At 46.0% G+C, this 15,705-nt stretch overlaps 1 protein-coding gene and 1 non-coding gene across 2 annotated transcripts; both read right to left on the minus strand.

Moving 5' to 3' along the window:
* Positions 1-228: 228 nt before the first annotated feature.
* On the minus strand, positions 229-9,151 carry EIF5 (eukaryotic translation initiation factor 5). The gene is made up of 12 exons (XM_068540104.1): positions 9,049-9,151; positions 8,703-8,914; positions 7,356-7,635; positions 7,164-7,245; positions 6,694-6,866; positions 6,202-6,313; positions 4,722-4,864; positions 4,303-4,461; positions 3,791-3,952; positions 3,311-3,475; positions 2,856-2,990; positions 229-2,445 (listed from the first exon to the last, which is right to left on the minus strand). Exons 3-12 carry the CDS (start codon positions 7,425-7,427, stop codon positions 2,356-2,358), a joined length of 1,293 nt encoding a protein of 430 aa, XP_068396205.1. The 5' UTR covers positions 7,428-7,635; positions 8,703-8,914; positions 9,049-9,151; the 3' UTR covers positions 229-2,355.
* On the minus strand, positions 5,542-5,665 carry LOC137752596 (small nucleolar RNA SNORA28). Its single transcript, XR_011071211.1, has one exon. It is a non-coding gene; the product is annotated as a small nucleolar RNA SNORA28 (small nucleolar RNA).
* Positions 9,152-15,705: the final 6,554 nt, after the last annotated feature.

Raw genomic sequence — 15,705 nt, forward strand, 5'->3', positions numbered from 1 at the left:
CCAGATGAAAGCAGACCTTTTCGGTTTGTAATCAACTTGAGTTATAGAATAAGAACATGAGATCTAAGGAAAGCCACTGTAATGAGCCACATCTGTTCTGTGAGTAGGGGGGCAACTGCAGAAGGAAACATCCAACACAAATCTGAAGCAACAGCTACAAAAAAGAGATTTCATTGCTTCAATTTTAAAAACAAAAATTTAGGTTAATATTAAAGCAGAGACAAAAAATAATTTTAACATTGTTTTAATCACGTAACATAGCTGTTTCAAACAGGAAGTTTTAAGACAGTTGAATACAGCAAAGTGAAAGATCACTCTATTAGGATAGCCGCTATGAATAAACTCCTTACTATGTGGATTTGAATTCCACTGAAAGTTTGGCACTAGACTGAACAGTGGTCTAAGCCAAAATTTTCTTTTTAGTGTTTAGAAGCCTTGAAAGTTTTCCTTCAGATTTAAGGGGGAAAGAAAAAAAAAAAAAGGAAGAAAAAGGGAAAAAAAACCCTCTATAACAGAACCTCATTAGCTTGATAATGGGTATGCTGAATGCAACTTGATCCCCCCTAAACAATTTCAGATAATGGTAAAAATTTAAAACCTAGGTGAGACATGAATTTGCAAAGACCTCTTCTCTTTGGTGCGACAAAGCACATTCCCTCCAGGTAGGTATATGGCTCTCCTTCAATCTCATCAAAATCTATCAAGAAAGGCAGCTGGAGACCAATTTGTACCTCTCCAGTAAGACCGCCAGGGTTTAATTTCTTAAAATATCAAGCTAACAAGGTTTTATTATACCAAATGTTTATATAATTTCAATGTGAAAAAAACTTACATTTGTTAAGGTCTCACTGTAGTCTGTGAGATGGATCACAAAGAGGTGAATGATATAAGCCAGTGCTCCAGTAAAAATTCACTCCATGCATTTTGATTCCCACAGTGTACTTTTTGTGGAAATTTGCTTCCTCAAGATGATTTCTCAGATGTAGTCATAAGCCCTTCTATCCAGTGAGTTTACATCAGCAAATTGGGTAAGCAAATCACAAGCAAGTTATTTCCAAATCTAAAGCCCAGGATGGGCTGGGTCAGGCCCTCGTCACCTGCTTTCAGTTGCCATCATCACAGACTTCCCGGGTATCTCACAATATTCATTGTGAAAATAAAAAACACCCCAAGTCTTACACCAAAATATAGGCTCTCAGAAGTATGCTTTTAGCTTGTTTAAAAAATAAGACATTTTGGGGGGTGGGGGGAATTTGAGATATAGTTAACACTTATTTTGGCAAGATAGCAACAAAAACCAAAGAAGTATAAGCTATGTGTCCAAATGCAGAAATCGTCAAAGAACCAGTTTATCAAGGGAAAAAGCCACAATGAACAAAAGATACAGTATGTCTAAATATTTTGAAATTGTAATTTGAATCAAGAGTAAATGCTGAAAAATTATGCTCAGTTTTTGCTAGAGATTAAGTTTACCTTTTCCTGCTTCCCCCAAATAAAATCGTAGAGCTTACTAATCACTCCCCAAAGTTTCAGTTTTCTCTCAGTATAAAGCAAGAGCTACATACACATAATAAAATGCTTATGTTAATGTAGTAATTCCCCTGGCTCATCCAACGTGCAATGCACATGACTTCAAAGACTACAATTTGGGGCAAGTATAGAAGAAATGAAAAAAAAAAACCAATTCAAGTTTCAAAACCTGTTCTTAGAATTATCTATAGGACACTCGGGTCATTTTAACATCTCAGTGAGATAAAGGCGTTGCACTGTCATTTGATCATCCGTCCACCTTGGCATGGGAAGAATGTGCATTACCAGATGCCCATCTGAGGGACTAGAAATAAGACTTAAAAGTACTACATTTCTTAATGACTGAGTGAGGTATTGGTAAGTTCATGTTCACCTTCTGCTGAGACCTCTTTACAGTCTCAGCACCTAACAATACCTAACAGGCTCCAATAATCCTATCAGATTAAATGATGGTGCAACATTTTTTAAAGGAGTCAATTATTTTAGCTTACTTAAGTCAATCAGAGCCAAAAATGTGAAGAACGACCGAAATCAAATCTTTGTTTTTATAACTGTAAAAATGTGATCCAAATGTGTCCACCACTAAATTTTCAAAAAGAAACATGCTGTAAATAAGCAAACTACATCTGCTCACTGATATGTGTATGGACTCCCTAGATGTCTTGTTGGGTTTAAATACAGACCACTCACAGCAATACATTTTTAGTAGAAAGTGTAGCATGACATTAAGCCATTTTAGCTTTTGCACATACATGTTGCACTTCTGGCTGATGATGCAGAAAGATTCTCAGCATTACACTGTTAAGCTGGGCTGCACCCACCCCTTTAAATGGCATCAATATCAATGTCATCATCCTTGTTGTCAGACTTCACAGCTTCAACTTTCGGTACACTGGCAGTCTTTGAATACACCACCTGATAAAACGAAGATTTTTGATGGTAAACCTTTATCCCAGTAAACCTCCTTATAAAAACAGTAATAAGTCAATGGTCAACAAAGGACAAAAACTACCCAGAGACAGCCATTATTTTTCATGAAAATTTGTGCATATGTAAAAACTAAGTTAACCCTCCACAGCCTAACAGTACCTTATTTTTATGGACAATCAGCACCCCTATACTTAGGTTAAATAAACTTTCCTTTGGAAATTCAGACAATGTTTATTTGGAATCAATGTCTGGGGGTAGGAGAGATTTCCAGCACCTTTTCTATTAATGTGATTACTTTCCAAGTTAAGAGGCTGTATCATTACCCGATACTGGCATTTTATAATTCTCAAACACCCACCACGAACACCGTATTTAACGATTTCCCCAGCGCTTACCTCAATGTTCTCATCTTCATCATCATCTTCGCCACCGGAAGATTCTTCCTCTGCTTCCTTCAACCATTTTATAAAAGGTTCCGCTTTGACACGAATCTCTTTGGCAAGTTCTTTTGAGACATATTTCTTAGAGGCCTAAAAAGTGTTCAGCATGATTTTCTTAGTTAAAGGAATTTAAAATAATGCAAGTCATTTATATAATTGCCCACACCCATCTCTTTGAGGGGACTGGGCCACATCCTAATCTTGACCCCTCAACAGCATAAATGTATTCAGCACAAAGTATTAGAGTGTGTAAGGTTTTCTAGAAACCTTACTAGAAAGCTACCATGATGAGAATCACCCTACAGGTTATACCAGTCAAGCATGTAAAGACTAGGTATTAGTAGTTAACTACTTCTTCCAAAAAAGCCCCAATACTTCTAATCTTAAAGAGCCATTTAAATATTCCCCACCTTTTCTGACCAGCTAATGATGACTTCTTCCTCCAAAAGGTCTGCATCATACATCTCCTTCAAGATATGTGGAATCTTGGAGATGAGCTGAGCCTGATGCATTGCTACCACACACTCCAAGCCATGAAGAAGGTACCGTTGAGCTTTTTTGTTGTTGTGACAAAACTGCAAATAAATATCTCGGCATTAACAAGCTTTCTTAGATGTTCTAAGTTGACAATTCTAATATATGTTCTAAATATACTTATTGCCTTAGAATTGTTCTTTAAAGCCATGGCCCTACAGCAGTCGTCAATGCTTAAAGATCTCTACTTCACGTGTAAGGGACTACATGCACCATTTCCCAGGTACTCCCATTCCTGTTAAGGTAGGTCAATTATCTCCGTTTTCAGGATGACAGAACAAATAAACGAGGTTAAATCAGTTATTTCCAAGGTCACACAGCTGTAAAATCTCATGAATCTAGAATGATTCGCTTACTCGTAAGAAATGGCGCCTGTATTTCTTAATTTGTTCTCTAATTTTCTCATTAAAAAGAACTTCAGTCAAAACAAGAGGGCCCATGGCTTTTACATCCAGTCTTTCTGCTTCAGCTACAATTTCTTTGTCAGATGAGTCAATAACACCCTCTTCTTTCTTTTTCTGCAAATAAAAGGAAGCAATTCAGTGAGATGGAGGCACATCTTGCTCTAGAGATACCATAGTCCCTGCTCTTATGAACTCTTCCCCTAATTCAAGGAGGTTCTAGGACTTCTAAATAATACACACCTGCCAAAGACAGTGCCTGGAACCACCCTCAAAAACACTTCTGAATAGAAGTAGTAAAGGTGAGACTTGTATTTGAGTATTTCAAAAGAAAGCAAGAAAAAAACACAACAAACTACCTGCCAAATACCCAGCTTAAACTAATATCTAACAAAGCTCAAGGATGGGTAGAAGCTGATTTAGTGTGATCACAAAATGTTTAACTGCTCTTGAAGCAAGTACCTTACCTTAACAAAATCAAACAGGATATTGACACGCTCTTCAACAGTCCTTTCCAAATCATCACTGAGGGTTAACACTTTCGCGTGGTCACTGATTTCGTCCATTCTTCGCCTTTGAGCTTCCTCTGTTGTATCCTCCCCCCAGTCATCATCTTCCTCTTCTTCCTGTTTTTAAGAACAAAAATGCTTGGCCAAAAAAAAAGACCTTATAGGTAATAAAAAGAAATCCCAGATTTCTAGTCAAGTTAACAACATCAACTTCCCACTAAACTTGTGTTCACATTAGCTTAGTCAACGAATAGCACCTGGAACCCAATATACTGATGTATTGTTCACTGAAGAGCAGTTCATTTCTGCTCACCTCAACCAAAGGTCACAGTGTACACAATTTTAGTGCCCACCACACCCATCAACCTTGCACTGACCACAGCATGCGGAGGACTGATTTCATTGGGGGGTGGCGGTGGTGGTGGTGTCTCACTGCTGGACACGGAGCCATTTTCCTTGTCTTTGCCCTTTCTATTTTTCTTTTCCTTCTCTTTCTTTCCTGTACCACTGTCACTATTCTCTACAGGGACAAAAAGAAAATAAAGTTTAGTACCATAACTTATATTACACTTTATCGCCCATCATGAACATTTAAAATCTTGCCCTTTTGCTTTGAAACCCTCCCCTCAGAAAACCACACACAAAATGCTACCTATAATTCTAAAAGAATTCACAAATCAAATTCATCCACTGTATTTCATAGGTAAGCAACTCAAGCTGCGAATGGAATGTCCCTACCTATCAGTGGTATTAACTATTGGGTAAAATTAAGACCGAGTGGTAGTACCTCAGAAGACCAGGCAGTTAAAGTGGCACTCACGGCCCTCTCCTTCCATCCCTCATGAACTTAAACAAGGGTATTTTTAAAAAATTAATTAATTTATTATTTATTTTTGGCTGTGTTGGGTCTTCGTTTCTGTGCGAGGGCTTTCTCTAGTTGTGGCAAGTGGGGGCCACTCTTCATCGCGGTGCGCGGGCCTCTATCGTGGCCTCTCCCAGTGCGGAGCACAGACTCCAGACGCGCAGGCTCAGTAATTGTGGCTCACGGGCCTAGTTGCTCCGCGGCATGTGGGATCTTCCCAGACCAGGGCTCGAACCCGTGTGCCCTGCATTGGCAGGCAGATTCTCAACCACTGCGCCACCAGGGAAGCCCCAACAAGGGTATTTCTTAACTGCACTTTAGCCAACAGCTGGAACACTGTTTAAGTCTATATAACGGCTTGTCTCACAGAGAAGAGAACACCGGAATAGGTTAGACTTTCTTGCTATAGCAAGCTCAAATTGTGTCAGAGTTTTGATCATCTGCCACAGAGTGTTGCTTGCATGCTCTAAAACCACTTTAGCTTAATGAGCAAAGACCCGCATTTACAAAAGTTTTCCAGAAGTCAATCCTTTACTAGGATCCCATCACAATTTGTTTTACGGTATTTCATACATCCTAAGACAGGTCTTGAAAATCGAGAATGTGGTAGAGTTTAATTGGCAGCCTGTACTTCACCTTTAACAATACATACAACAGTACATTTAACAAAAAAGTTCTGAATTCAGTAAAATAGGGCACAATAACTAGAAATTTCTTAAACAGTTGACCTTTGGACAACACAGGTTTAAACAGCACAGGTCCATTTACATGGAGTTCCCCCCCCCCCAATAAATACACACTGCAGTATCACACCATCCACAGTTGGTTGAACCTTAGATGTAGAGGGCTGAACCTACTGTTATAGGCAAATATTCACTTGTGCAGGTATTCAAAGGTCAACCTCACTCCAGCTTTACAGCAGCAAAGAAACTTCCATTGTTTCCAACAATCAGGTGCTTTATGCTAAGATTTTAGAAGTTATCATAAGCACTTACCAGGTGGGTTTTTGAGAATGAATGTGCAGAGTTTGTGATGGGTGTCAAGCATGCCTCGATAGCCACAGGCTTTACAAGAATTACCTATTGTTTGTTTCTTTGGATTGACATGCTGCCAAAAAAGCAAAGATAAATATGTCAACCATAATATATGATGAATATTCTGTGAGGAACAAAATATGAAAGCATCTAACCATCAAACGGCATCTAAAACACAAGTCTAATATCAAAAGAGTTTTTTGGGCTTCCCTGGTGGCGCAGTGGTTAAGAATCCACCTGCTAATGCAGGGGACACGGGTTCGAGCCCTGGTCCGGGAAGATCCCACATTAAAAAAAAAAGTTTTTTTTTTTTTTTTTAACATGAAGTCAGTATGGAAATACCTGCAAAATTTGATGTTTGCTCTGCCTTCCCGGGAACATAATTTGCTGACATCACAGAAACAGATACACTTTTTTCTTTTACTGACAAAAACCTCAAAGGCAGGCACTCACCAGATCCGTTTCAGGATTCTCACACTCAGGACAGAGAACAAATTTTTTAATGAATCCATCCAACATGTCTTGCAGCTTATTCGCCTCATGAGATCCATTGACAATGTAACGGTCATTCTTAACATCAAACTGGGTCTGTGCTCCCAGTTCACAACCAAAATATTTGGTGGGATCTATTTGGGGGAAGAAACTCTGATTCATTAGAGTTAACTAAATTAATCTTTGGCTGCTCACCCTCATTTACACAAACATCACTCTGTATTTTTAAGTTGCTAGGTTCAAAAAATGTGTTGCCCAGATAGTTTTTTGTATCAGTAACAACTAACACATCAATGAGTTTTAAGCCCAAATTTCCACTCGACCCAGAAGTTAATCAACATACAATCCAGGCAAGATTTTGCAGACCAGAAACTATCACGTTTACGTCAATAAAATGCCTCTTTAGACTTCTTTCAAGAGGCATTACTTACACGTTGGAGGCCGATTAAGCGCTTTGGCTACGTCAACCATGTTGACTATAACTGTCTTGATTCCATTTCCTTTGCCCTCAACCTGAAGAAAGTAAGAAGTTTAATTTTGCGCGTCTACCCTGGGAGAAGCAATCTTCAATAATCTATGAAAAAAAGCTTAGGACTTGCTACTAAAATGAAGATGAACGTTACCTTGGCAATCAAACGGGGCATCTTGTAGCGATAGAACTGGTCTGACACGCTGCGGTTGACGTTGACAGACATTTTGGCTTATTAGTGGCTTTATCAATAAGATGAAGAGATCTTTGATTGCAACTTTTTGGTATCCTCTGTCTGGAGAAGAAGGGATGACATAAACGACTGCAAGAGTTCTCGGTCTCTGACATGAAAAATTTTTCGCCACTGAGGCTGTAAGCTTCTTGCTTGTATGCTATGTTTCCCCAATACAGGTACCAATGGCTGCGCAACAGCTCTGAAAGAGAGGAGAGAGAACAAACAAATCCCCCACGTTTAACGCGAAGCCTGCATTAAGACACCTCCCTGTCCGTTCCGTTTAATCACGCCTAAGGCTCCAACGTTAAAAGCATCTGTGTTATGCACAAACCAGCTCACAGACTCACGTAATACGGGACACCTGCAGCAACATAAAAGGCCTCCATTTGGACGAAGATGTGATTCTGGGAGACACCAGACTGAAACGACAACCAACTACGACGCTTCAGCGGCTCTGGGTTTTTACCCGACCAGTCAGTCACCACGTCGACGGTGGGCTTCGGCCGAGGGGCCGTGTTTTAACCACCGCCGAGGAGCGAACCCAGGCCTCTCCTCCCCCCAGCGCAACCCGTGCTGTCAACAAACTTGTGACACATCCCTCGACGACGCAAGGCTGTGCAACCGTTCTTCACGGCCAAGCTGCGCCTTCGGCAGCCAGGGCCCACTCCAGAGCCACCCGTCCCCGACGACACCCACGGAACGCGGCCTCGCGGGACGCAACGGAGCGTGCGCGGACGCCCGGCCCCGACCGCGACCTCCTGTCCCTTCCTGTTCTCTACGCACACGCACCGGCAACCTTCGCTCCGGTCCCCGCGCCCGTCGTTCCCTCCGGGGCTGTCAGGGCTGAGCCGGCGGCCCCCGCGAGCCGGGCGCGGCAGAGGCGCAACGTCGCCAGCTTCCCCGGCGCCCGCGGCAGCCCCGCCATGTGCGCCGCCCGGCGGGGGAAACGAAACCGGCCGAGGAGCGCCGGCCCGGCCGCCCCCGCCCCGCCGCGGCGATGACTCAGGAATGCAGCAATTAGGCCTGAGTCAGCCCCGGGCGGCGGCGGGCCCGCGCGGCGCGCTCCCGCGAGGCCGGGGTGGGGGTGGGGTACAGGCGGGCGCAGGGGGCGGTGTGAGGACAGGAGGGGACGCAGCGCCCGGCCCCGCCCGCCCAAACTGCGCCACACACGCGCGCTCACACACACGCGCGCGCGCGCGCGCGCGGGTCACGCGGCGCGCCGCCATCTTGTGCGGCCGCCATCTCCCCGCCGGCCCGCCGACTCACCGTTTTCGTCAAATAAAGACATAAACCCAACGCTGCTCGCCCGGGACTGGGATGAAGTGAGGCGCGCGCGAACCCGAGTCCGAGAAGCGGCGGCGGAGGCGGCGGAGGCAGCGCAGCGAGCAGCGACCGGGCCAGGCGCCGCCGAGCAGCGGGGAGGGGCTGTCCCAGCGACGTCCGGGGTCCACACCCTTCAGCGCCCGGGGCCTGGCGACCTGGCGCGGAGAGAAGGCGCAGTGAGCCGCGGGCGTCGGGGTGCCTTCCCCGCCAGCCAGCGGCCCGCGGGGGTCGAGGGGGCGGGGAGAACGGGGGACGGGGCGCGGGGCTCCCGCCCCTCCGCCGGACTCACCTCTGGAATGTTCTCCCTGTGACTGAACAACGCCGCCGCCGCGCTCAAGCTACCCTCGGCCCCGGCGCCCGCCCCCTGCGCCAGGCCGCACAGCCCACTGGCTGGCCGTCCACCCGAGCTCGCTCGTCATTGGCCCGCATGCCGCGTCAGTCGCGTCTTTCCCCGCCCCTTCTGCTTCCTGAGGCTCCGCTCGCCGCCTGGGCCCTCCTCTAGCCCCGCATCCCGGCTTCCTTCTCTCGCCTTCCCCTCCCCCGCTTTTCCCAGAGGCCTTCGCGGTCTCGCGAGAGTGGGCGGGCTGCGGCGGCGAAGCTGTGCCGCTGTCCCGCGCTTTGTCGGTTTGGGCGCTCGGGGAAGATGGCGGTTGGCTCCCCCTCCCCCGCCTGCTCGGCCGCGGCGTTGCGGCTCCCGAGGCCGCGTTCCCGCACGGGTTCCCGCGCCGGGCGGGGGAACTCTTGGGGGTTTCTCTCTGCCCCTTCCGTTCCTTGGGGACGCCCGTCGTCGAGTATTGAGAAAGAAGTTGCTTTTCCTCCCCACTCCCCTAGGCCTGGGCAGAGGGCGAAGGTTGGAGGGCCTGGGTGTTTCGTCCCAGGTGCCGCCTTTTATCGTCCGAAGCTCAGATGTGCGTGGCCGCGGCGATCGTGACTCAACCGCCCGCCTCGCTCCCTCCCCGGTGCCCGGCCTGCAAGCCTAGCTTGGCTGGTCGCTCACTTCCACCCGTTTTCTAAAAAGGAGAGCACCAAATTAGTTCGTAACTCCGGGGCCTCCTGATTGCGATCTTGGGGCTGTAGGGGGGGGGGTGTCCTCCATGTTCTCGTGCTCCACCGTCACTTTGCTGAAAATAAGCCTCACATCAGGTTACCGTTTGTGGGATCCTCCTCTCCAGTGTTTACAAATTGACTTCCTTGCCGGGCAAAGGATAGCCGAAAGCAGGTGTTCCTAACGAGATTCCAGTGTATTCGCTTGAAAACGGTTACTATTTACAAAGAGCCTCTCATATTTTAGTTCTGTTGAGGTGATCACAGAAACTCGCCAGTTCTTTCAGATACTTGTGTAAAATTTCGGTTGCGACTGTAAAAATGCACTGAGTCCACTCTGAAATGTGAAAACATACTTGACTCCAGAGCAAGAGCCAAATAACTGAGCGGTTGGAGCAGTGTCCTGGGCGGCAGTGTGGTTTCCCGGATCTGGATGAAATAGCGATGTTACTGAGGACAGGGTGAGGTGGATAAGGGGCTGACCTTTGTTTTACACCATTCGAATTTGCAAGGTTAGAATTGAAAGATGTTTTGATTTTTATCAAAGTTGAAGATTACTCTTCCATGGCTTTATAAGCTTTGTAAACCATTTAAAAATTGACAGTGTCGGCTTCCCTGGTGGCGCCGTGGTTGGGAATCCGCCTGCCAATGCAGGGGACACGGGTTCGAGCCCTGGTCCAGGAAGATCCCACATGCCGCGGAGCAATTAAGCCCGTGCGCCACAACTACTGAGCCTGCGGCCTAGAGCCCGCGAGCCACCAATACTGAGCCCGCGCGCCACAACTACTGAAGCCCTCGTGCCCAGAGCCCGTGCTCCGCAACAAGAGAAGCCACCGCAATGAGAAGCCCGGGCACCGCAACGAAGAGTAGCCCCCGCTCGCCGCAACCAGAGAAAGCCTGCACGCAGCAACGAAGACCCAATGCAGCCAAAAATAAATGAATTAATTAAAAAAAAAATTGACACTGTCAGTGGGGAGAATAAATCAAAGGGATGGTCCAGAATTGAGAGAAGTGATTTGTTCATTGCTGCAGGGGCTTTTGTTGTAATCACACAGTGTATACGTTGGTGTGTAATCGTTAAACCAAATGCATAATGCTTTATGGGTAGCAGGGTTCCCGTCAGACAAACTAGAAAGATAGATCCCAAACGTGCCTCTCTGGTTCTCGCTGGGGCTTGACTTAGCAGTATTGAAACTTTGAATTTTTGCATGGCTGCACACAAATGACATTATTTTAGAAACTTGAAAATATGGACATGAAACTACCTGAGGTTAGAGGCCTGCTTCCACAGAAAAGTTTTTTTTTAACAACTAAATACAAAGTGATCACGTTTTTGGGTAATGTTTGATGGCCCCATATTTAATTTCTTTAAAGAAGCTTGTACTAATTTTAACTTTAATTTTTAGTATGTGTACCATTCATTGTGTCTAATCACGGACAACGTTTAAAAACTACTCTTAAACATAACCATTTGTTGAATGCTTCTCATAACCTAGGATTTTCTAAGTCCTTTGAATACACTGCCTTATTTACTTCTTTGCCCCATGAGGAATTTTTATTCCCATTTTACAAATGAGCAAACTGAGGCTTCCGGAAAAAATTAAGCAACTTGCACAAGATCATACACTAGTAAGTGGTAGAGCTAGAATTTAAACCCAGATCTGTCTGATCCCAAAGTCTGTTCCCTTAACCATTGTATGACACAGCCTCTCCAGATGAATATAGCCATAAATAAAACTAGGCAATTTGCATGTGTAATCCCATTTAATTCTTTAACAATCATGTGAGGGAGTGTTGTTATGCCCATTTTACAGGTGAGGAAAGAGACTCAGGAAGGTTAAGTAATTTTCCCAAAGTCACCTGTCTAGTAAATAGTTGACCGCGTTTGAACACTAGCTTGACGCCAAGCTCATTGCACAATTCCACCTCCCATTTCTGGGTCTCCACCACCTTTGGCTGCGTTATTTCCCCCCAACCAGGTGCTCACAGTTTGCTAAATAATGGGTACTTGGTGCTTATGAAATCCTTGTCGAATGAGTACCCGAATTAATGCATTTCAGGCAACGTCCTGGACGGCAGATATGAATATCTACCGAAAAGGTAAGTTATTAAATTGGCTTTACGATTGTTTAGTTACTGGTGTCTGTGAGTCTGTTTAGCATGAATTAGCCCCCATAAGCAAGATCAAGTCTGTGTGGACTGAGAACCTTGTGCTTCTGAGCTGAGGGCCACTGAGGGGACCAAGACATTGCCCTCTGTAATGGGCCTCCCTCTATGACATCCCTCTCTCAGCTCTCTCTGACCTCTAGCATACTTTTAAAGCTGCACGCTATTAGTTACTTAAGCTCCTGTCTCCCCTACTTGAGAATGGGCTACAGGGGATATGCCCCGTTCTCTTTCTAGCACAAGCCTGTAAGCGTACGCATAGGCAAACATTTGAAGCTGCTGGAAGGGAACTGAAGGTTATCTGGTGAGTACAGAGGTGGTGAAGGGTGTTGGCTGTGTTGAGGACTAGTGTCCTAAACCATGGTAATCTAGTGCACCATATCAGTAAATATTTCTGAATTGCTAGGCAGCGAGGATATAGGCTCTGTCTACATCGCAGGCCCTGCCCAGGGAGACCATGTGTCAACAAGCAGTGGCCAATATCTTCCTGGTGGACACCCAAGTGAACCTCGTCCCGCTCCGCGGAATCGCTGACCCTCTGGGCGGGTGTCTCCCTGCCTTTGTGCCTGGCGCCACCCCCACCCCGAACCGCTGGCATTCACGGCGCTTCACTGTAGTTGCCAGTTCACTTGTGCATGTTCCTCATTAGGGTAAGTAACTGGCAGACAGGAAACTTATCCTTGAGGAGAACCAAGGAATTTGAACTTTGGCTGAGGACTAGGGACCTTCAGTTGCAAAGGGGACAGGTGCCTCTGAGGAAAAGAGGTATCCAGGCGAGGTGTCACTGGGGACAGATGTGACATCTTCTGCCTCCCAAGTATATAACTCTGACCAGCGTCTCTCATGTGTCATTCCTTGAAAGAGAGAAAAAAGTGCAAAGTGGTATCGATTCAGTAGATGATGGAAAAATGTGGGTGACTCGGAGAGCAGGCCCTGCTCTTGAACTGGTGGTGTCCTGGTCACACACAACACCTCAGGATGGGACAGTGGCCACACTGGTGGCTTCTGGCTCGCCGCAGGTCCTTTCTTCAGGGAAGCAAGGTGGGTGTGTGCCGAACTGGACCCTCACCTGCATGATTCTAGTGGCAGTGTGCTGTTGTGGCCCTACGAGGCGTGTGTGCTCAGAGGGCTGGAAGGGGCCCAGGAGTGCCCTGCAGCTGGCCCTCCCGCTGAGACCCTGGGTTCCCGCTCTGATTCCTGACAGCCATTTGCAAACCTTTGTGAGAGAACATTAACGTGTCCCCATCTCTGCCACACACTGGCCTCTTCAGCTGGGAGTCTGGCACAGTGCCAGCCAGCTAGCTCACTGAGTGCGGATGGGCCGTGGCCTAGGCCTTGTAATCAAGCACTAGCCCCACGCCCCAGGAAGCACATTCTTGGCTGAGTCAGCTGCCACTTTGGGTAGACTTGCCATCTACGTCTAGTTTTTGTTTTGTTTGTGTTTTGGGTTTTTTTGGCCTCACCCTGTGGCATGTGGGATCTTAGTTCCCGGGACAGGGATCGAACCCGTGCCCGTTGCAGTGGAAGCATAGAGTCTTAACTACTGGACCGCCAGGGAAGTCCCTAGGTCTAGTTTTTGACAGCAAATATGTATGGTTACCTTCTGGGCTCTGTGTTTCTTACAGGGGGCCTATCCTGCTTCTCTGTGCGTGGCCTGGTTTTCCTAAGCCAGTGGTTCTCAAATGTGGGTGAGCGTTAGAATCCCCGGAGGGCTTAGAAAGACATAGATTGCTGGGCCCTCCCCAGACTGGGATTCAGTAGGTCTGGGTGGGCCCAGAATTTAGATTCCTATCAGATTCCCAGGTGCTGCAGGTGCTGCTGGTTCCAGGAAACACTTTGCCGTAAAGCCAGGGGACCGTGTGACTTCGGAGTCCAGGGACCTCTTTTCCCCTCACCAGAGTCTCAGTAGCTTTCTTTTGAGATAGTCCACATGCCGTAATTCAGGCAGGCTGTCTGTGAATTAAAATAAGTAAAGAAGAACAAAATTGATGCCTCATGCCTGCATTGCAGCAGTGGTCACCAGGCCTAATGGTGAAGTTATGGGACTGGCTGTCGGGAGACTTTGCGTTATACTGACCACGCCCATTAGCATTATGATACTGGTCCCAATGACATTGCATTGCTGCCGGAGCCCTGTCACCTGAGTTCTCTTATAGGCATCCTGACACCTCAGGGGGGTGGCAAGTATGCATGTTACCCCCTCCTCTGGTGGATGGATAGAGCGAGCCTTGGAGAGAAGATTTACCCCAAGGTTGGGGTCAGGTGTCCTTACTCCCAGCTTTAGGGCTTTTCCCACGTTGTAGGGACTACTTATCCTGCTTGGTGCATCCAGATTCTAGCAGTTTGCTTCTCCTCTTTTAGTCCGATTTCAGTGGCTCTAATGCTCTTCTTCAGACACTTCAGCGAGGAGGTGGGATCTGAGGGCTGAGGATACATTTTCCTTTTGCCACTCATTTTCTTTTCTTTTTTACTATATTAAAATTTTTAATTCTGTTCAGTAAAAGTCACCATACACAAAATAAACAAAGAAAAACAATGGACTGTTACACACACATAATAACACACACACACATACACACACACAGTCTAAAGAGATAGGAAAGGATTCAAAATATACAAAGAATCTTCTACAAATCAATAAGAAAAAGCCAAACAACCAAATTGAAAAATGGACAGAGAATACTAACAGTAGGTTTACAAGAGAAGAAATCTAAATGGCTAATAAAAATAGGAGAAAATATTCAGTCTCACTAAAATGGACTGTCCACTTTGCCCAACTATCAGCAGAATTTTAAACTCTGGCTTTGTCAGGTGTTGACCAGATCATGGAAAAGTACAAACTATTATAAGACATCAATAAGTGTATAAAGCTACTGAATGACATTGGAGATTATTCTAGCAATGACTATCTGTAATCCAGAAATTCCACTTCTAGGTATATATTCCAGAAATATGGCAAATGTACAGAACAAAAAGTTCATTGTGGGACTTCCCTGGTGGTCCAGTGTTTAAGAATCTGCCTTCCAATGCAGGGGATGCAGGTTCAATCCCTGGTCGGGGAACTAAGGTCCCACGTGCTGCAGGGCAACTAAACCTGTGTGCCACAACTACTGAGCACGTGAGCCACAACTTGAGAGCCTGTGTGCCACAACTACAGAGCCCACGTGCTCTGGAGCCTGCACACCACAACTAGAGAGAAGCCTGAGCACCACAACAAAAGATCCTGTGTGCAGCAATGAAGATCTCGCGAGCCGCAACTAAGACCCGACACAGCCAAAAATAAAATAAATAAATAAATAAATAAATAAACATTAAAAAAAAAAAGTTCATTGCCTCATTGTTTCTAAAACTAAAAATGGGATTTCCCTGTTGACGCAGTTGTTAAGAATCTGCCTGCCAAGGCAGGGGACACGGGTTCGAGCCCTGGTCCAGGCAGATCCCACATGCCATGGAGCAACTAAGCCCGTGCGCCACAACTACTGAAGCCTGTGCACCTAGAGCCTGTGCTCCGTAACAAGAGAAGTCACCGCAATGAGAGGCCTGTGCACCACAGCGAAGAGTAACCCCTGCTCGCCGCAACTAGAGAAAGCCTGCGTGCAGCAACGAAGACCCAACACAGCCAAAAATAACTAAATAAATAAATAAAACAAAACTAAAAATGAAGTTCTAATCTAAAATATCCATCAATACAGTTTGAGCTAATTAAATTGGTGTATGTGTATGTATTGAAGTACTA

Source organism: Eschrichtius robustus, chromosome 1 (genome assembly GCF_028021215.1).
Source record: "Eschrichtius robustus isolate mEscRob2 chromosome 1, mEscRob2.pri, whole genome shotgun sequence".
NCBI lineage: Eukaryota > Metazoa > Chordata > Mammalia > Artiodactyla > Eschrichtiidae > Eschrichtius > Eschrichtius robustus.